Source organism: Juglans regia, unplaced genomic scaffold, assembly GCF_001411555.2.
Source record: "Juglans regia cultivar Chandler unplaced genomic scaffold, Walnut 2.0 Scaffold_636, whole genome shotgun sequence".
Lineage (NCBI taxonomy): Eukaryota > Viridiplantae > Streptophyta > Magnoliopsida > Fagales > Juglandaceae > Juglans > Juglans regia.
Genome location: NW_023361220.1, coordinates 1,487 through 22,969, shown reverse-complemented (window position 1 = coordinate 22,969; position 21,483 = coordinate 1,487). Strand labels below are relative to the sequence as shown.

General features: G+C 38.3%; 1 protein-coding gene across 1 annotated transcript; it reads right to left on the bottom strand.

Annotated features, from left to right (window-relative positions):
* Positions 1-14,220: 14,220 nt before the first annotated feature.
* On the bottom strand, positions 14,221-14,880 carry LOC118346040. Its single transcript, XM_035687052.1, has one exon. It carries the CDS (start codon positions 14,878-14,880, stop codon positions 14,221-14,223), a length of 660 nt encoding a protein of 219 aa, XP_035542945.1.
* Between the last annotated feature and the right edge of the window lie 6,603 nt (positions 14,881-21,483).

Here is a 21,483-nt window from a genome sequence, read left to right as displayed (position 1 = left end):
GATTTAACATATGCAAACATTAATGAGTCATCATATAAATTGATTCCTCCTGCACTAGTAATAACCATTTAGCAATATTATGTAACTTGTAAAAACAATAACTTAAACATTTGTACATTTACCTTGAAACCTTCACTTGACCACATTGCACATAAGTGTTCACATACGAGCTTCTCCACCCAGGTCGTCCCATCGAAAAGTGCCGCTTTGTGCTTTCCATACCCCAAGTATTGTTTGTGTAGTATAGTGGAATGCATTGTATTTTTGAGCAACTGCGTTTGTCACACACTCACGATGGGAACTTTGTGTCCAGTCCAATATAAAGTCGGCCTATGAAAAATGAGTGTAAACAATTATGTATGCATTTATATTAATATTCAGTGTTGAAATTTGGTAAAAAGGTTTCTAACGAAGTCCGTATTATAAACATGCATTACCCGAACACGGTCAATGAGTTCATCTTTCTCCTCTTTGGGTTTATTTGAGCCCTTTTCACAACAAAGTGTTTATTTGAGCCCTTTTCACAGCAAAGTGTTAAGAAAAGTGTAGAAAAAGGATTGATGAGAGAGAGAGAGAGTGAAAGCAGAGGGAGAAATGGCAAACCCTAGGCTCCTTGATGTGTGGTCGGTGTAGTGTGATTCTGGATCCTTGCTTGAGCAAACACTGCAAATCTGTTTGCAACACTAGTCGAATTTTTGGGATATCTTTGGCATCTCAACTTGCTAATTTCTTTAGTCTCATTCCCACAGAAAGCTCAATCCCACTCTCACTTTTATGTGATCAAAGTGACTAGTTTCTGCCTCTTTTGTGTGATGAGAATTAGTTGTGGGGTGGTTAGCTTAACCAATGTATTGCCTCTTAGGTAGAGTTAGGAAAGTACATATATTTGTGGTAATCATTTTACCAGATATCGATATGAAAATGCATCTAAGCCAATTACCCCATATATCCCACCTATTTTTTTGTGTCTTCTGGCCCTGAAGTACTACATTTGATTTTATTTCATCAACCCCTCTGGTTGTTGCCTTAGCTTATGTAACACCCTGCTCCTCCTTCTTACTTACGTTTCTTCTTTCTAACGTACGTTCCTTCTTTTTGACAAAAGCAAATTCAACTGCGAGCCTGCTGAACCCCGATTACATGTTTTCAAAGATATTATGTGACTTCTAGGGCATGCCCAGTGTTCTAAATGTGATAGAAATATTTATAAGGAGTATTTTCAATGTCATTGAATTAAGTTTGATTTTAAATACGACAATTATAATATTCTTGAAGAGCTCCAAAAATATTATAATTGTCGGAAATAATTTTAATATCATTATTAAAATGATTTCAACTATTTAAGATATTATGAGATTTAAATTATGTTAAAAGTTTTAATTAATTAAATGATTTTATTCTCTTAAAGATATTAAATAAGACTTCATCATTTTATTAATGATGAATGAATATTATTTTGTAAACTAAAGTTTAGTTTAAATAATATTCTACCTTAATTCCTCTAAGTGCTTTTAATTAAGTTAACGTTTATGCATTTTTAAATCAATGTTTGAGTTCCGTCGTTAGATCGTTGCGTAGATCCCCAGATGTTGGGTTTTAGAATAAAACCCCAGCCCCTCTCTCTTTCTCCCTCACTTTTCCCCAGCCCTCTCTCTCTCCTCCCTCTCCTTCGGCTTGAGCAGCACTCCCCTCCCCCATGCCCGATTCCTCCACTGCACAACCAGGCACTGCCATGCGCCGGCAGGCCTCACCGCCGCCACCACCAGCTCCACCTCCCTCCGGCGAGCTCCCTCATCTCGGTCTCTCTCTCCCCGCTGGCCATGCATAGCCCGAATGGGCTTGGTGCTCGCTACACTGCCGTGCGCCACCCAACAGCACCACCACCTCCACTGCAGCTTCCCCACCCACCGGCCATCATCCTCCAACAAGCTCAGCCTCCACCTCACGACCACCTTCCTCCCATGCACGTACGTGGCCTCTTCCATGCACGGGTTCACTGTACATGCCCCTAGTGCCGCCGTGGGTGGCCACCGGACACCACCACGGGCACCTCCCAGCCTCCCTCTTTCTCCTCCCTTGGACCCATGGCCAGTAGCCCCCTCATCCACCTCACGATTCCTCCCTCCCTCACGCACAGGTTCTCCTCCCTCCAACATCGTACGCCGCCACCCACAACGTGTGACCACCCTCTCCGGCATCCTTAGGCCACCATCGACCCATCCCAACCACCCATAGCCTTGATCTGCCACCTATGCTCCCTCACTCTCTCACGACCTCTCTCCCTCTCACACACGGCCAGTTTCCCCTCCACCACCGTGGACTGCCATGCCACCACCACCGAGCCTCCATGGCTCCACCAGTAACCTCCCTTGACCTCCCTTGTTCTAACCCTAAGCCCAAACTGCCACTTTATGTAGTGGACAGCCACCACACATGGTGGACAGCCACTGTACGTGGGTTAGCTGCCACGTACGACCATTCCGGCATCATCAATAGTGATGATCAGTGAACAACGCACAGGTTTTCCCGTCAATGGTATAACTCTCTATCCCTCGTATTTATGTTAGATGTTAATTAGTTGTTTAGGTTGTGGACTGTGCTGTTAGTATTTGTGGGGTTTGCTGTATTGTGATGTGCAGTGTGGTGAAGTGTTGGGAGTAGTTGGGAACTGTGTTGTGTAGTGTTGTGAATTGTACTGTGTAGTGTTGTGGATTGTATTGTGTAGTGTCCTTGTGGAGTATGTGATGTAATGGTGGCGTGGTGTTGTGTGAAACGGGAAGAGTACACGTAAAGTGTACTCTATGTGGCGTAGCATGTGTGAAGGGAGTACGCACGGAGTGTACTCCATGTGATGGAGTGGGGCACCACATGGCATGTACGCCATAGCGATAATGTGGCGCAACGTGTGAGAAGGCGTATACGTGGAGTATACTCCATGAGGCGCAGCGACACACCGTGTGACGTGTCGTAGAGATAAGGATGGTTGTGTGATTGATGGGCGTAGAGGGTGGTGAGCAGTGTCGAGACCTGTGGAACAGTGTCCCGAAGTTGTTATGGTGTGGCCTATAGTCTGGGGTGACAGGTGTCACCGTATTTGACTTATGACTGAGAGTATGTGTGAAGTGGAAAAACAAGTGTAAGAGTGCGCAGTGGAAGCATGACTGGGGAATTAGTTACCGGCAGTCGTGCTTGCGATGGATGAGGAGTTAGTGTAAGAATGACATAGCAGGAACGTGACGAGATGTCACAATGTGACAGGAGTACATGAGGGACCGTACTTGTGATGTGTTAGGAGTTGGCGTAGAAATGACGTAGCGGGATGTTAGGTGATATGACACGGTCACGTGTAGCTTGGGAGTAGTCTCGAGCTATATGACGTGACGTAAGGCGTAATTATTAACGGAGTCTTTTCGTATTAAGTGTTGGGATGAACAGTCAAAAGGGACGGGTAGCATGAAGAGTCAAGCTAGCTGGGTTAAGAGAAGGTTGGTATCGGAGTATGGTGCTTGTTTACACAAGCAGGTCATCAAAGTGTTATATGTTGATCTTAGGTGATAAAGAGGTAAGGTACATGTGTAATCTAGTGAGACACATGTACCGAACGGATTCACCATATATAATGGGTAATCTGTCCCAAGCATAGTTGCACAGTGCTTAAGCCACGGAGTTGGCTTAGAACTGTGTGGCTTGTATGGATGAGAATGAGGATTTAGTATAGGCTAAGATGTATGGAGATAGTGATGGGTGTATTATCTAGGATTGGGATGTGTGATTCCATCGGTCGGAATCATGTGTCGGAATATGGTCTGTAAGAAGAGTAAGACGAAGGTCCTAGTGTCTTAATCCTAAGGTGAATCATGGGTTCACTTTAGTGGATGAGCACTCGAGGCAAGTCCTTGAGTTGGAAGATGTGGTGACCGTAAGTAGATCCCGAAGGTTTTAACATAGTAAACAGGCACGTAAGTGCATAAGATAGAATAAGAGTGTTCCAAGTGATGTGTAGTTCTATTATAGTTTAAGTTGCTTATGTACTAGATAAAGAATGACGTTAAGGTCATGTGTATGCATGAAGATTGCCATCTGACACGCACATGAATGGAATGCATGATATGAAAGTAGCATGGAGTCCAGGTAAGTATTACGTTCATGCGCTTCCAGAGTTTTCTAAAATACAAGAAATGAAAACGACACGTTTTCTCTTTAAGATGTTTTATGAAAGAAAATACTAAGTGTTCAAAAGTATATGTATGTAACGACCCTCTTTGGCAACCTCTTTTTACGCAACCAAAGAATTAATTGTACGCATGTGAATAGATAACTACACATTGTATCTATTATATATTTTTTACAAGAAAAGAAAAGAAACGTCGAGGAGTGTGCCCCGAGCTCTAAACTAATATTTTGACCGACGCGAAGAAAGTGTTTTAAAATGGTCCCGATGAACTGATGTTAAAATGCCCCTATGAATTGATGCTTTTATGGATGCCATGAACTAATGCTTATGGATGCCATGAAAGACGATGTTTAAGCCCATGCTTTTAAAAGATGTTTTTCCATGAATGAACTGTTAAATGAAAAGGACTGAATGAAAGAAAATGACTGAAATGAATGAAAGGACTGAACTGAAAGAAAGGACTGGACGTTCAATGTATGAAAATACGTAACGGCCATATAAATGAATGGAAGGGGTACCAATAAATGGGCAGATTGCAATGCCGGGTAAGTAGTACTGGTAGTGCACCTAGTGCTGCCCCTGACTGAAAAGGGATTCCCAACTCGTGGCCATAGGTGGAGTCCAGGTCTAAAGGAAGACGCTAACCCTAACACATGGGGCGTAACAGTGTGTACCGGCCAATGAAAGTGATAAAAATGAATGTATGAATGCACGAACTCTTCAAGAAATGAAAGCACTGACGAGAGACACGTTTACAAAAAGAAAGCCCCTTTTTAAAAGAAAAACTCCGTCCAGTGACGTTTTCAAATGAATGCACGTATGCATGTATGCATGTACGTATAATATGTATTAATGATGAATGCATGAATGAAAACCTATGTTGTTATATTTAATTGTATGAAGTAATGCTTACGAGTCATCGACTCATTTTAGTTTTTATGTATACCCCTCCCCCCCATAGGAACTGAACAGTCAGGACGGACACGACCCATGGGAAAGAGCACGAAAGTCTAGGAATGAGTTTTAATTGTACGAGAGTCATTTTTATTGTAAGAATAATGTTTTCTGCTATAAACCTCTTTTATTGCCAAATCACATTTTATTTTATAAACGTAGAGTCTTGCATCTTGGGTATGGAAGTAAAATGTTTTAAATCGGACGGTAATTCCCGTCGTCCTTTCTAAAAATATTTTATAAAAAATTTCACCACAAGGACTGGCTTTACAACTTGTTGAAGATATGTCAAGCTTTTAAGTTTGTATTTCATTAATGGCATTTTTGTAAATAGATTAATGGCAAACTGGTAATATTTGAGTGATTGCAAACTTGTAATATTTGAGTGATGGCAAAATTGTAATATTAAGTGATGGCAAAGTTGTAATTTTTATAGTTTATACATAAAAGGCTATTGCCTACGGGACGTGAAAAAAAAAAAGCAGAAGAATGAAAATAACTTTACCTTTTTCTTTCGACGCCGCACGTATCTGGAGAGAAATGAAGGGGTTTTTTCAAACCCTAGATTTATCAAGATCAAATTGGAGCTTGAGGAGATGATCAAGTGTATTTTATGGTATGGTTTTGTTAGAGAATAATACGAGGAAGCCAATCCATATTTTGTGCGGTGATCTATGGTTGTAAGTGATTGAAAACTCAAGTTCTTTGATACATTCTTCAATAATAAAGACTCCTAGACTGTTCCTGCAGTGGATGGAGACCATTAGGGGTCGAACCACGTAATTTCTTGTGTTGATTTCACATTTCTTTTATTTTTCTAACTTTTATTTTGATCTTCCATGAGTATATACTGTGATTTCAGGTTTTCTAATTAGTTTAAATAGAAAACTAAACTGATCACGTTAATCATATAATTTCTTGGGATTTGGTTGTCTGATTTCAATTTTAAATTGCATATTAAAACCAGTTACGTTAATTTGATTTTTTGAGTATTTGTTTGTAAGAGGCTGAAAATATAACACAGCTTAATACTCAAGTGATGTACTTTCTTCTTCCATTTTTTTTAATAATAGTTGATGAAGATTCTGTTGATGGAGATTCCGTTGGGGGATACTTTGTCTTCGGGTGGTCAAGGGCCGACTTGCACTCATCCGTGAGAGGAATAAGGCAACCTTTTAGGCCAACCTTTTCATTTTTTCCTCATGGCCCGCGAGGAGGTAAGTTGTTGATGGAGATATCGCTAATGTAGATTTTGTTGGCAGAGATTCTGTCTTCGGGTGAACAAGGGCCAACCCGCACTCCTCAGCGAGAGTGATAAGACAACATTTTAGGATTACATTTCCCTTTTTGCCTCCAGGAGAGGTAAGTTGCTACAAGAATCAATCATATTAGTGAAAACAAAATCTATGTAAGTTTTGAAGTAGACAAACCAAAATATTTTGCCGCCATGACTGATTTTTTCCTTCTTCTTCTCTTTTTTTATTTTATTTGATGTTTTCTGTCTGCTACTTGACCGAAGTTGTCTGCTACTGTTTTGTCGTTTCTTTTCTTCCTCGCTCCTCATTTTTATTTTCACTTCCATTTTTTTCTTTTTTTCTTCCTTTTTCTTCTTCTTCTTTCTCTTTTCTTTTTTTTTTCCTCTGTCGTCTGTCCGTTGCTTGACCGAAGTTGTCCGCTGTTGTTTTGTCATTTCTTCTCTTCTTCGCTCCACATTTTTATTTCCACTTCCATTTTTTTCTTTCTTTTTCTTCTTCTTCTTTCTCTCTCTTTTTTTTTAGGTGCATGCTTGGCTGAGGTATCTGGCATCAGCTGCTTGCTCGCACTTGGCTGAGGTATCTGGTGTTGGCTGCCCACTTCCACTTGGTTGAGGTGGCGGTCATCCAAGATGTGCATGGGACATGTAGGGTACCGATTGTGCGTGCGTGTGACACGCAAGGCGTCCAGAGCCGTGCACGTGGCGGTCAAGCGAATGCGACTGGTGTGCACGTTACATGGTTCATGCAACGTGTGCTGCATGTTGCCAACTTGCATGGGCAGTGTGATGTGCCTCAAGGGTGGCCCATGGCCGTGGAGATGTGTGCTGATGTTTGTTGTCGTGGAGTGGAGGTCTACCCACCAGTTAGTGGCCGAGCAGGTTGCACGGCAACAAATGCATTGGTCGTGGAGTGGTCTGCCTGCCAGTTAATGGCCATGTAGTCCAATGTTCATGGCCACTGACCGTGGTGCACATGGCCGAGGAGAGGGGGCCATGTAGTCCTTGGTCGCAGTGCATGGCTGACAAATACCTCCATTGGCCAAGGAGATGGCATTCAGGTGGGGGCAGAAAATGCCGACGATCCACATGGTGGCCATGGGCACCCCTACCGTGCCATGGTGTGACTGGGCCGAGGAGAAAATTGGCCACGTGTGGTCTCGAGCATGGGGACTGCATGGTAAGGTCCCCGCTGTGAGGGGCGGTTGCAGACCGTCCCCACTAGGATAGACGGCTCCAATGGTTACGCAAGTGACCATCGGTGCCGCTCCCGCGCCACGTCGTGGCGGCTCCGTGGCATTTCCAGATGTCCACTGCCTTGCATGGTCATGGAGCCCGTACATTAGCCACCGGCGTAGGGTGCCCCAGTGTCAGGTACAAAGGGCGCCGATAGACCTAACTATGGCCATCGGCAGGTCCTGCAAACTCACGACGGGCTGTCATGAGCTTCTCGTTGCGCTACCATGCATGCCATGCATAGTCAGGACGTGATGCCCATGCGGGCACTGTGCACTTAAATGCATAGTGTCTAGCCATTGTGCATGTGTAGGTGCCCAGTGTCCATTTAAGTTCAAGTGGTGGGGAGTTTGGGACCTGGCCTACATGCTGGATGTATAAAAAATATTCAAATGTAGTTTGGGACCTGGCCTACATGCTGGATGTATAAAAAATATTCAAATGTAGTGTGCTTTTAATCGCCCTTTTTCCTGCAGTAATGTTTTTCATAAAAATAAAAGTGGAAAAACTAAATATACTTATCTAGAAGAGTTTCATCTGCACCTTTGGAGATTATTTAGCGCGTCGAGAAATCATCCTTCTTTCGCTTCCGGTACAAAAAATCTCTATCTCACAGATGGCACCAACTATAAACGTAAAAAAATGCATAGTTCGAAAGGGAAGAGAGATTCATTTCTAAGATGTGCTGAGATGGGCTGATCCTCGATCGGTGTTGTTTAGAGCCCCCAATAGAGGTCCGATGTGGTTGTACGGTGTCGGTGCGTACATCCATGACAGTGAACATTATTTAAATATAAATGAAATAAGAAAAGATGAACACACATATTTATATGGTTCTGCACTAGGCTTTCGTCCACGGGGATTTATGGAGGAGAGGTTCTACTATAATAGGTTTTTTTACAGTGTCTCATAACCTCTCATTTCTCACTGTACAATGGGAGCAGCATATCTATTTGCTGGAGAAGCGATTCTCTCTAGAGCTCTTAGATTGAAGAAGCAGACAAAAAAGAATCGAAAAAGTCCCCAAGTCGAAAATAAGTCGAAAGTTCAAGAGTCCCTGAAACCGTAGGCACCTTGCCCCTTTTATCTGACTCTCTTCTCGTGTGCCTCTGGGTAATGGTAAAGATGTCTACTTTGCGTGTCTGACCCCCTTTCCCCTTCCCACTTTCTCCTGACACACACATCCCTTAGTCCCTTCTTGTCCCCTCTCATTCTCTCATATTATGTCTTCTAGTGATGACCCTCTTGATGGATTAGGCCTTGGAAACTATTTTTGGGCTTGATGTATTTTACCCTTCACACTTTGTTTATCACAATAAAATATAATCTCCAAATTTAATAAAAACCATTCATATATGTGCTCTATAAAAAAACTATCATATTTTATTTTTTCGTCACTTGATATTGCTTTAGGAGATGCTAATAGGATATGGTTAAAAAGATAATTAAGAATATTTTTCTAATTGTTTAGTTAAATTCATTCAATTATCTCCCTTTGTGAGGGGAGCACTGCTCTGATTAGGATGTGATGTAAAACTCCAACCACACGTTGCCACATAATGATTTTACAATTTTTAAAATAGAATAGAAGATAAAGGATTATTGTTATTAAAGTCCGAAAATAGGAAGTTTTGACCCAGAAAAACTACCAACTCTAATTAGTTTTCATATCATTTCTTATCATCGCTTAGTTTGTATCTCGGGATGCTACTAGAGTAATTATAATTAACAAGAATCCAAGGCTTGCAATGGCTAGTACTGGCAGAATCCCAACAATCGAAATCTGGCTATATATGGTGGCCAGCAACCATAATCATTTTTTGAAATATATGAAATCTGACTACCTATTACTCAGCATTCAGATGCTAACAAATGAAATGAATATAATTAAAATAATTATTAATATAGTTTTTGTGTCAATATATAAGGTTATGAGTCTTGCAAGTTTTCAAGTGCTACGCTTAATTTGAAGGTATAGACAAGAAATCCAAGTGAGAAATGTTTCCTTTGTGGAAAAATTATTTTTTAAATTGACGAAATATGACATAGTATATTTGATGGTAAATCTCATTAGATCCGACGTATAATATCAAAAGAAAAATGATAGTTATATGACTCTCAAATGTGCCCACTCATATATTTAATTTTTTAAAATTTCTTAATTTTTCTTAATGGTTAAGGAAGTGACTATTAGTGAAGTTGTAATTTATTTTTTATTTTTTATTAATTATTAAGGATGTTTAGAAAATGCTTAAAACAAAAAACAAAAAGACAATTTGCACTTGTGTGCATATATAGGGTACCCTATATAAAAATATATCAGTGTGAAATTCTTTATTTAGAAAAATATTTGATTTATATAGAAATTTTATACAAGGAAGTTTGCGATCTGGCGTGGTTTAGTGTAATGTGTTAGATGTAAACCTATTTTTATTGTAAAATATATATAGCGTGCCACATTAAGTCAAATTAATTTATGTAGTTACTTGTATAAGATTTCTGTAGAAATTAACACTTATATTTTATTTATAGACCTTCTACTTCTCATCGTATTTAGATAAAAAAAAACTTCTATTCTTAAGACAGTGTGTATAGCTAGCCACAGGATAAAGTGTTTACATATCATAATTTTATTTAGAATATAAATTTTAAAATTTGAATCTAACAAATCAAATATTGCCATTTAAGTAATATAGATGATGTGTTTTACATGGCTTAAAAATAGAATAACTATATTTAGACTGTTCTAATTTTATTAGAGACGATTAGAGCAGCCATATTTTTTACGGGAAATTAAAGACCATAATTTTGGTCCCTTTAGCTGGTCGATATTTGTGTATAGATATTAAAAAGAACGGCTTGCAAGGAAAAGCTGCATAGATTGCTTTTTAATTTTCTTAATACGAAGTAGAAAATAAATTAAAAAAGAAGAAGGGGTTGAGGAAGAAATAGAAAACAAATAATGGAAAAGGCTTTTTTCCAAAGAAGAATAAGAAATAGATACACATGAGGATATAATATTATTGAACTTTCATATGGCTTTCATTCCCTTTCAAATTAACTATTTCTTTTTTCTTTTCTTTTTTCTTTTCTTTTTTCTTTCTTTTTTTGTTTTTTGGAAGAAGAGCACTGAAACAAAGTAAAGTTCATGGACCTAATACACTTCCCAACATACCTTGTTGTTCCACCTAACTAGTTACTGCTCCTTTCAAACATACCCTTTCAAACACCATACAAAATTAAGTTACCGCTCCTTCATGTGCCACTAACAATTAGGGGAAAACTTTCTTGAAGGAAAGAGAAAAAGATATTTGGGTTAAAACATGTTTGCATTGGAAATCTTCTATATATTGCTAAACATAATATTAATTTTGTTGGCTTGATTTTTAAGTACCGGTGCTAAGTCCGTCGCGGCAATGAAAAATCTTGTTGCAATCTCGAGTGTAGTGGTTTGCTTCTTTCATAGGGCCCCTTGTTTAGGAAACCTGGGGGTAGGACTCTGAACCACTTGCATGGATAAAGATATCGCGACCAACTTAGATTAGTTGCATCAGTAGCCCCTAACACCACCATGCTTATGAGAACCAAACATCAGAACCATGACCTCATGTTAACCCTCTAAAATAAGTCATTTTTAGCCTGTCAAGACGCCCTTTTTGGCAATACTTTCTATGCTGATCAATTTATATGATTTTGGAACAAGGTATTGCGGTCACATCTGAAAATGGCAGCAAGAGATATCCTACTTAAAAAAAAAAAATGGTTTTGGAAGAATGGTTATTAGTATGCATATTTGTAGAGCACAAATACGAATAAGACGAGTGTCCACGAAATAACAATCAAATTTACATGATAGAAATGCGGGGCTTAAAGTATCTGCATCATATATATTTTTTGTTATAAATATAAAATTGTAACATAACACATAACTACCTTGTTTTCTTATTTATTTATGTATCTATATATAGTTATTTACTTACCTTGATGATCCTAACGAGGTTGCCACATAATGATTTTGCAATTTGTAAAATAAAATAGAAGACATAGGATTACTATTAAAGCCCTAAAATAGGGAGTTTCGTCCCCAAAAAATTACCAACCCTAATTAGTTTTCAGATCATGATCTCTTATCATTGCTTAGTTCGTATCTCGGGGTTGCGACCAAAATAATCATAATTACCAAGAATCCAAGGCAAGCAAGGGCTAGTAGCGGCAGACAATGTTGATGAACCTGCCACAATCGAGTTGCTAGCTGTGTTGAGAGGACTACAATTTTGTCTTCCACTTGGGATTCCTAACTTGGTGGTCGAATCTGATTGTCTAGTTGTGGTACAGGAATTGCAAGATAGCCAAGAGACTTTATCATCAAATGGGAATCTGATTCAGGATGTTAAAGGGCTCATGCAGCTTTTCAGAAATTCAAATGTTCAGCATGTTTATAGGGATGGAAATGGGGTGGCCCATACTTTAGCACGGTTTGCATGGAATGTAGATGATGTGCATATGTGGTGGGACGAGGTTCCAGCGTTTGTAACTCATGTACTTTGGTTTGATCAGATTGACATGTAATTTGTTCTTATGAATGAAAGTTTGTTTTCTTATAAAAAAAAAAAAAGAAAAAAGGGCTAGTAGCGGCAGAATTCCAACAATCGAAATCTAGCTATCTATGGTGAGCAACCATAATCATTTTTTAAAAAAATAAATATATATATATATATTTTTTGTGTGTGATTGGGTTTGTTTTGCTTGTGATGAAAAATGGATGTGAAATTTTTTGGTTTGAGGGTGTAAAATCATCATTTATCCCACATCCTAATTTAAGATAAATTCTTTAATGAATGAATTTGCTAATTTTATTGATGATATTGAAAATCATAAGGCAACACAAAATTACACTTTGGCATCATGATTATCGAGCTGGCGAAGACAATTTGTTATCGTGCATAATGAAAATCATTTAGAGACACTAATATTTATGGCTAATTCTTAGAGTTTTGCATATTATCCCACACACCACACTTATTTTTATTTATTTATTATTTTTTTTATACTTCTTAAATTAATTGAATTCTTCTACTAATAATCCATATACCACACATTTGGTAAGAGAAGAGAAAAAGATAAAAAAAAAAAAAAAAAAAAAAAAAAAAAAAAAAAAAAAAAAAAAAAAAATCATGTGTGGTGTGTGGTGTGGAGATGATGAGTAGAATTTTCAATTTCTTAGGCTTTAGTAAGGATGAGAAGTTGTTAATATGTATGTTTCGGATGTGTCAAAGTGAAGTTTCTCATTATGAGTCATCATAATTGATACTTTTAATATATATATTAGGGAGCGATATATCTATTCATACATGTGTGTGTGTGTATATATATATATATATATATATATATATATATATGTATATGTATGTATCTGCATGTATGTGTGTGTATGTATGTATGTGCACATGCATGCAAGTAGTGGCAGAACCAGTAATTTTTTTTAGGGGGCAACTTTTCTACTGCACAAGATATTTTTGTAAAATTTAAAAATATTACAAAATCTTAAAGTACAACTGTAAATAAAATTAAATCTCGATAATTTTTCAAATAATGTAGAAATAAAATTTTAAAAATACAACTTAAAGTCTGTTTTAGATTTTTTACGACAATATTTCATATAATAATATTCATCCATTATTAGTTTTGTAAATATGAAATATTTAGAAATTATTTTTTCATAGAAATTATCAAATGATCTTTTAGAATGTCATATTTCATTCTAATATCTAAGCTTGTCCTTGCTCAGTGAAGTTTAGAGGATAAATCATCTCTACAATTTTTCATATAAATTATCAATTTTAAATGGTTTTTCTTATATTTTCACTTTGAATTCTATATTAAGAAACTTAATGCTGTATAATAAAAAACTTTGGGGTCAATGTTAATAGTTTATTATTTCTCCTAATCTTAGTTTTAATTTAATTTTAGTGGGGTCACATCCTTGAAAATAGATCAAATATAGAAATTATACAAAATCTAGGGATTATAGGAAAAAATTAGATAGAGACATATCTATATATATTGAAATTTTACAAGATTTTAGAAAGCATAGGAGAATAAGGAAATTATAAACTTTGGAGGAGGTCCCATGGCTCCCTCAAGCTCTATCTAGCTCCGCCACTGCGGGCAAGTTAATGAAAGTATTATCATTAATAAAATTTATTTTATTACGTCACCTCATTCATCCAAGTTTGTTGGAAACGGAATATGATATAATGATGGATAAACAAGTCCTTATTATTTTTTGTTGATCTCAAATCCTTTTCTTATTCTCATTTTCGGCAGCGATTTAACATTATTCATGAATAATTAAATTTATTATTTTAAAAAGTAAGAATTTATTTATTAAGTGGTGAATAATACATCAATACAATGTGATGTGACTAGTGGATGAGTATAGTTATAGCATAGCTTATATATGTATTGTATTTTATGTATATATATGCGCATATAAGTCTAAAAACATTATAAAAAATAAAATTTACAAATTAACATAGGTTGAACTAATGCATTTGATTTTTATTTTTATTTTTTGAGAAAAGGTTGAAATTGTATTAATAAATCAACCAAGGAGGTTGTGAATACAATGAGGATAATCCTCTACATGAATAGACTTCTCAGGGAGGTCTAGTGAACTCTTGGCCAAGCAGTGAGCCACTGCATTGGTCTGTCGAGGAACATGTTTAACTTGCCATACTCCTACTTGTTTCAATAGCTTCTTGATATCCAAGATGAGAAGACCAACTAAACTCCAACTTTCCTCCTGTCCATTGATGGCATTCACCACGTTCAATGAGTCTCCTTCAAGGATGATAGTTCTCAGGCCTAGTTCAGCACAGAATTTAACTGCTCTCAGTGCTGCAATGGCTTCCCCTAGCAAAGGGTCAAGGAAGGAGGCACAGGTGGATCTTAAGGTGGTAGTGACACAAACATTCCAGTCCCTAATGACCACTCCTGTACCTACCCTGCAATGAACTTTATGGATGGCTGCATCCCAGTTGATTTTGTAGTGATTGAAGAAAGGTTTGCACCACTGAGATGGGGATGAGGCCAGAGATACCTTTTTTTCTTGGACCCCCTTAAGCATGTGAAGCTCTGGTAAGCTTGTGGAAACTTGCTTGGTAACTTGTTGGGGGGAAAGGAACTGAGACTCGAAAACCCATTTATTTCTCATGTGCCAAAGCTGCTTGGTTGTAAGGGCCACTGCAGTCTGATCCTCCATAGGCAGAGTCGAAAAAAGCTCATCCAAGATCAAATTAAAAGGTGCCTCATGGATGCTACACTTTTGGAGCCTTCTCGAGCTGCAACTCCAAACATCCTAAGCAGCTTCGCTGGTCCAAAGAAAATGAGAAATAGTCTCAGGATGAAGCAGGCAGACTGGGCAAAGGGGTGAGTCAACCACCTTTCTTTTGTGCAGGTTTACCTTAGTGGGAAGAATGTCCTTTGTAGATCGCCACAAAAACATATTGGCAGAATTTGGGACTTGTAAATGCCAGATATGGTTCCACAAGGCAGGAGAACTTGGAGGACATGAGGATTGTCCAAGGTTGTCTGCAGAAAGGGATACTTGGAGGTGATATGCAAACTTCATAGAGAATTTTCTATTGGTAGTACATTACCAAGCCAACTAATCAGGACTATTGTAGGGGCTAATAGGAAGTTTTGAGATGGTGGTGGCCTCAGATTCATTGAAGATGTCATAGAGTAAAGGTAGATTCCATTGGAGAGTGTCATGGTCAATAAGGGAAGAAACAGTGGCCTCAAGTTCAATGGTCTTGGGTGGAGATTGGATTCTAAAAGAAGTGGGGATAGGGATCCATTTATCATACTAGATTTTGACCTTCTTACCATTACCAATTTTCCAGATTAGGCCTTCGAGGAGGAGAGATCTAGCTACTGTAATGTTTTTCCATACAAAGGAGTTGCAAGTCCTAACTTTTGCAGTAGGGGAGTCAGCATGAAGATAGTATTTTGCTTGTAGAACTCGTGCAACTAAAGAGGAGGAGTGAGTGAGTAATCTCCAACCTTGTTTGGCCAGTAGAGCTAGGTTGAAATTTTCAAACTCCCTAAAACCAAGACCCCCATCCTGCTTGGATATGCCTAGGCCCTTCCAACTTAGCCAATGTAGCTTCGATTTCTGCTCTTTTAGCCCCCACCAGAAGGACTGCATAAACTTCTTGATGTTTCTCAAGATACCCTTAGGAATTTTGAAAGTTCCCATGGAGTAAGTGGGTATGGACTAAATGACAAATTTCAGAAGTATCTCCTTCCCTACTTGTAAAATCAGGTTAGTCTTCCAGCTTCCCATCAGAGATTTGATCCTGTCTAGAATTGGATTGAAGGCCTTGGATTTCTGCTTGCCAATATAGGAAGGCATGCCTAAGTATTTATCAAAAGGACCAGAGACTTGGATCCCTGCCATGGCCCCTATGGAATGGTGAGTAACCTGCTTGGTCTTTTTGCTGAAGAAGATGGAGGTTTTTTCTAGGTTGAGTCTCTGACCAGAGGCTTGTTCATAGGAGCTTAGAATACCATGCAGCCTACACCATTCATTTGAGGGAGTCTTGCAAAAACCAAGGTTGTCATCTGCAAAAAATAGGTAGTTAATAGACAAAGAACCTCAAGCTATATGAAATCCTCAGATAAGACCCCTCTGTTAAGCTTGGTTCAAAGCAAAACTGAACATTTCTGAACATAGAATGAAGAGGTAAGGAGAAAAGGGGTATCCTTGTCTAATTCCCCTTGAAGGTGTGAAGTTGGTTTGAGGGGAGCCAGTTAGGAGGATTGAGTAGGAAACTACAGACACACACTACATAATAAGGTCAATCCAGCCACTTTCAAACCCCGTTTTTTGCATCAAATCTTGTAAAAGGCTTCATTCAAGCCTGTCATAGGCCTTGCTCATATCGAGATTGAGAGCTATGTACCCCTCTTTTTGTCTTCTCATCCTATTTTGCATGGAGTGAAGTAGTTCATAGGCCACGATAGTGTTGTCAGATATCAGTCTTCCTTGGACAAAGGCACTCTGAGGGTTTGAGATCAAGTGTGGCTGTATGCTTTTGAGTCTATTGGCAACAACCTTTGCAATGATTTTGTAAAATACATTGCAAAGGCTGATGGGTCTGTAGTCAGTTACAAGCACAGGGGTTCTCTTCATAGGAATGAGGGTGATGAAGGTGTGGTTTATGGATTGGAATCCTACCTTTGATTAAGCAATTCAATGACAGCAGCTCAACAGAATCTCCCACAGTTGACCAGTGGTTTTGAAAGAAAACTGTTGGGAAGACATTAGGACCAGGGGATCCAATAGGGTTCATTTCAAACATAGCCCTCTCCACCTCTTCTCTAGTGTACCCCTTGGATAAATTGATGTTCATCTCTTCTGTGACAGATGGCTCAAGATTTTCCAGAAGAGCTGCATCACCAATTGGGTTGGAGGATGAGAAAAGGTTGAGGTAAAATTCTTGAAACTGCACCCTAATATCCTCCACATTTGGCACACGATTCCCTTCCTTAGTTCTGATGTTAAAGATGAAGTTTCTTTGTTTCCATGGACTAGCACATCTATGAAAATATTTGATGTTTCTGTCACCATCTTGTAGCCATCTTTGTTTGGCTCTCTGGCGCCATTTTAAATCATATTCCTCAAGGAAAGCATCAACTTCCCTTTATGAGGTTCGAATCTATTCAGTTACAAGTTCAGTGTTTAATTCTTGTAAGGATCTTAACAGCACCCATTTATGGTTCAGGGTTTGCTGATGGTTCCTCTTGGAGGTGCTATTCCAATCTCTTAACTGAAATCTGCATCGCTCGAGTCCTCTCCTAATGACTTCTGCTTTGGAACCATGTTGGAGTTACCCAAACCAGGCTCTCTTGACAATAGCATCACATTCCTCCTGCTTAATCCATGCTGCCTCCTATATGAAAATTCTTTTATGAGGGGTGAAGGTAGGTTCATGTGATTAGTTTGTGACAAGTAAGGGGTTATGGTCTGAGCTTTGTACAAGCAGAATGTTGACTGAGTTAAAGTTAAATAATTGCTACCATTCACAATTTACTAGTGCCCTATCCAATCTCTCATTGGTGAAATTAGTGCCATCTCGGTTATTATACCATGTAAATTCGGATCTTTTAAAGCCAAGGTCTCCAAGATCACAATCCATAAGTGTCTACCTAAAATCGTCCATTTGTTTAGAGGGCTTAGGGGGTCCACCCATCTTTTAATCATGGGAGATTATTTCATTGAAGTCCCCTATGCATAACCAGGAGATGTTCTGAGTAGGTTTAAGAAGTCTAAGCAGGCTCCAACTCTCTTTTCGCTTAGCCACTACAGGTTGACCATAAAAGCCTATTAAGATCCAATTCTTGTCTAAGGCATCAGCTTGGATCTCAAGGGAGATGTGACTTTGAGAGTAAGAGACTAAGTCAACATTGAGTTCCTGCTTCCAAAAGGCTGCCAAACCTCCACTTCAACCCAAGCAGTCAACTATAAAACTGCATTCAAATCCCAATTTGTTACCAATGGTTTCCACTTTGTTTCTTTTGCATTTTTTTCAATTAGAAAAACCAAATGGGGGCTTATCTCTCACCAAAAGGTGAAGCTCTCGAACTGTCTAAGGGTTCCCAATCCCTCGACAGTTCCAGCAAAGGGTTTTCATGGGGATTGGCAAGGCTATTGAACATCCTCTGCCATTGCTACGTTCTTGAGTCTTTTAGAGACTCTCAGGGACTTAACAGTCATAGCACTAGTTCTTTTATTTTTCCTATTTTTGGGACAAATCACAGGCATGTTAACCAGAGTTACCTTAGGACTAGATGCAAACTCCCCTGGCCCACATTTTCCAGTAAGACAAAAGGTGAGTTTTGTTTTGTCTAGCTGGACTTTGTTGAGTAGAGGTCCAAGGGAGACTTACTAGGTTGTTGTCTTCTGCAGAGGCCATGACATGGTCAATCTGCTGTGTGCCTATCTGGAGCTTGGTGGGAGCAGGCATGTCAATAGCTACTAGAAGTTCTCCAATGCAGTTTCAGGCTTCCTCAAACGGCAGATAAGAGCCACCTTGATTTCCTGAGTGCAAAATGTTGACACTTGCTTTTGTTAAACCCTCTGTACAATCTTTGTCATCCACATCCATGAGCATGACATGCCTTACACTTCCCCGAGCTTCTCTCCCATGTTTTTATTCATGCCAACAAAAGGAAGGTCATGAAGCTGGATGCAGAATGGTACTGGAGAGAAATCTATGTCCTTCAGAGCAACACCACATTTACACTCTTGTAAGCTAACCAAGTACCTATCAAAAGACCACAGAAGTCCCAATAACACCCTGTTCTTCATAGCCATGCTATGGAAATCAATGAGGAATTTGTTCCTAGCAATATCCTTGAATGTCAGACAACCATTGGTTTTCCAGACTTTGGCCATCGTAGCTTTGAATAGGGGTGGGCAGCGGGTCCCCACCCCCACATGGGCGGGCAAGCTACCCTGCTCCTCCCATGCTGGGGCAAGGGCGAGATTACCCCAGTGGAGCCCTGCCCCGCCCCCCACTCCGCTCCACATATATAAAAAAATATTTTTTTTTTACATTTATATATATATAAATAAATATATTGTATATAAGATATATACAATTTATTAAAAACTTGAAATTGTATTCAAGCTATGTATTGCCCACATTATTTAAGTATGACTATTGTATTGTCTTGACGTCCTATCTAAATATTGGCTTAGGAATCCAAAACAATCCAAAATATAATTCTAATGAGTTTAAGTTCTTTTTGTATTTATAAATTTTAATTTATAATTTAAATTGTATTATAATTTGGGTCTAAAAGATTATTTTTGGACAGATAAATAATTTTTTAAACCCTATGGGTTGGCCTAGGAGGGGGCGTGGCAGATGGCATTTTTCGGGAAAAAGCTTCTCCCCCGCATGGTGAGGGGGAGGGTGCGGGGACAGGGCCCCCCACCCCCGCATGATGCGGGGCTGGACGGGGCATGCGGGTAGCACCCCTAGCTTTAAAGGCTCATTTGTTCACCTCTTTGTCTGTTACAACCAGTGCAGCAAGACAAGTTTTGCTTATGCTCTGTGAAAGCCAAATATCCTCCTTAGAGAGGTTGATCTCTTTTTGCTCCTCCATTGCTGACCTTGAGCAATAGATACGCACCCTCTTTAGATTAGAGATCAAAGAGACCAATCTCTTTGTTCCAAATGAGCATAAAGCACAAACCCCACCTATATTTGATATATCTTATAAGTAATGATTTACATATTTGATTTACCTAATCGTGAAAGTTTTATTCCTAGTCACGCTAGTTGATCTGGTGTAATTTAATTAGTTTTTTACATCAATTGCTTAAGAGTCTAGCTTTCTACATGATATCTCCTATGGAGGATACATCATTCACACATTTGATGCGGCAAGATCTAATTGATAAGATTTAAATTTTAAATTTTAAATTTTTTTATTTTATAAATCAAACCATCATGTTTTTTCTAGTACGATTAGGGGTGTAACCGGTCTGATCCGGTCCGATTTTGTTTGAACAAAATTTAGGACCGAACCTGTATATACCGATTTTGTATTTTCCAAAACCCCAGTTACCCTCCAAAACTGGTATTTTCGATTTTATCGGTTTTCGGTCCGATCCAGTCCGGTTTTCCAGTTTTTTAAAATGTAAGTTTGTCATTAAAAAATAAAAATCTGTTAATAAAAAAAACTACTTCAAAAAATATGTTTTAGTAAAAAAATTAGTATTAGTTATAAACTTATATATTAGTATAGCTATAAAATATATTAGACTATATAATAGTATGAATATTATACTATTAGTATCGTTATATATTAGTATTAGTCATAAACTTATATATTAATATAGCTATATAATATATTAGACTATATATAATATAATTTAACATATATATTATGTTTAAAGCATATAATCAATTAAATTTTTATCTTTAAGATTAAAGTTTTATTTTATAAATTAATTATAGTAACATTATCTTATATATAATTATATTAATAACATATGATCAAACAAATTACAAATGTTCATATTTAAGATTAACATTTTATGTTATAATTTATAAATTATAATATGAAATTATTTCATATATGATATATATTATATATAAAAATTTCACATATAATTATATATTATATATAAAACTTATATATAAAATATTAATTTTTATATTTTTTCCCCCAATCGTTCCGGGCCGGTTCGGGCCGGTCTCATAAATCATAGAACCGGAATCAGACCCGCTCCGGCCGGTATGCATAATTCAAGAACCGGTTTCGGACCGGACCGGTTCAAAACTGGTCCAACCGGTCCAGTCCGGTTTTCCGGTTTAAATTTACACCCCTAAGTACGGTATGAGAATCACATCATTCACACCAACTTGAAAACATGATTTTTCTTAACATAAACCATACAATATAGTTTACATACGGAAAAATAGTATTCCAGTGGTATCTTGACAATACACCACACACACACACACACAAATGCGCTTGATCCTTTGCATATCTTGAAGTTTTGGGATTGGCGTTAAGACGACATATCCGGACCGAGTTTTTTTCTTGGCCAGTCCGAAACCCAGATACCTGCTTTCCGGTTCTGGGCTTTGGCCCGGATCAAATTCGAGCCGAAATCCAGATTATAAAACTCGGACCTATACAGTCCGGATGCAGGTGACTTAAAGCGAGTACCGGATTGAGTACCAGTTCATCTCTTTTTTAGGTTTAGCTTTCATCTGTCCTCTCTCTCTCTCTCTCTCTCTCTTAGGTTTCGTGGCTCCATCGTTTTCTTCTCTCTCTCTCT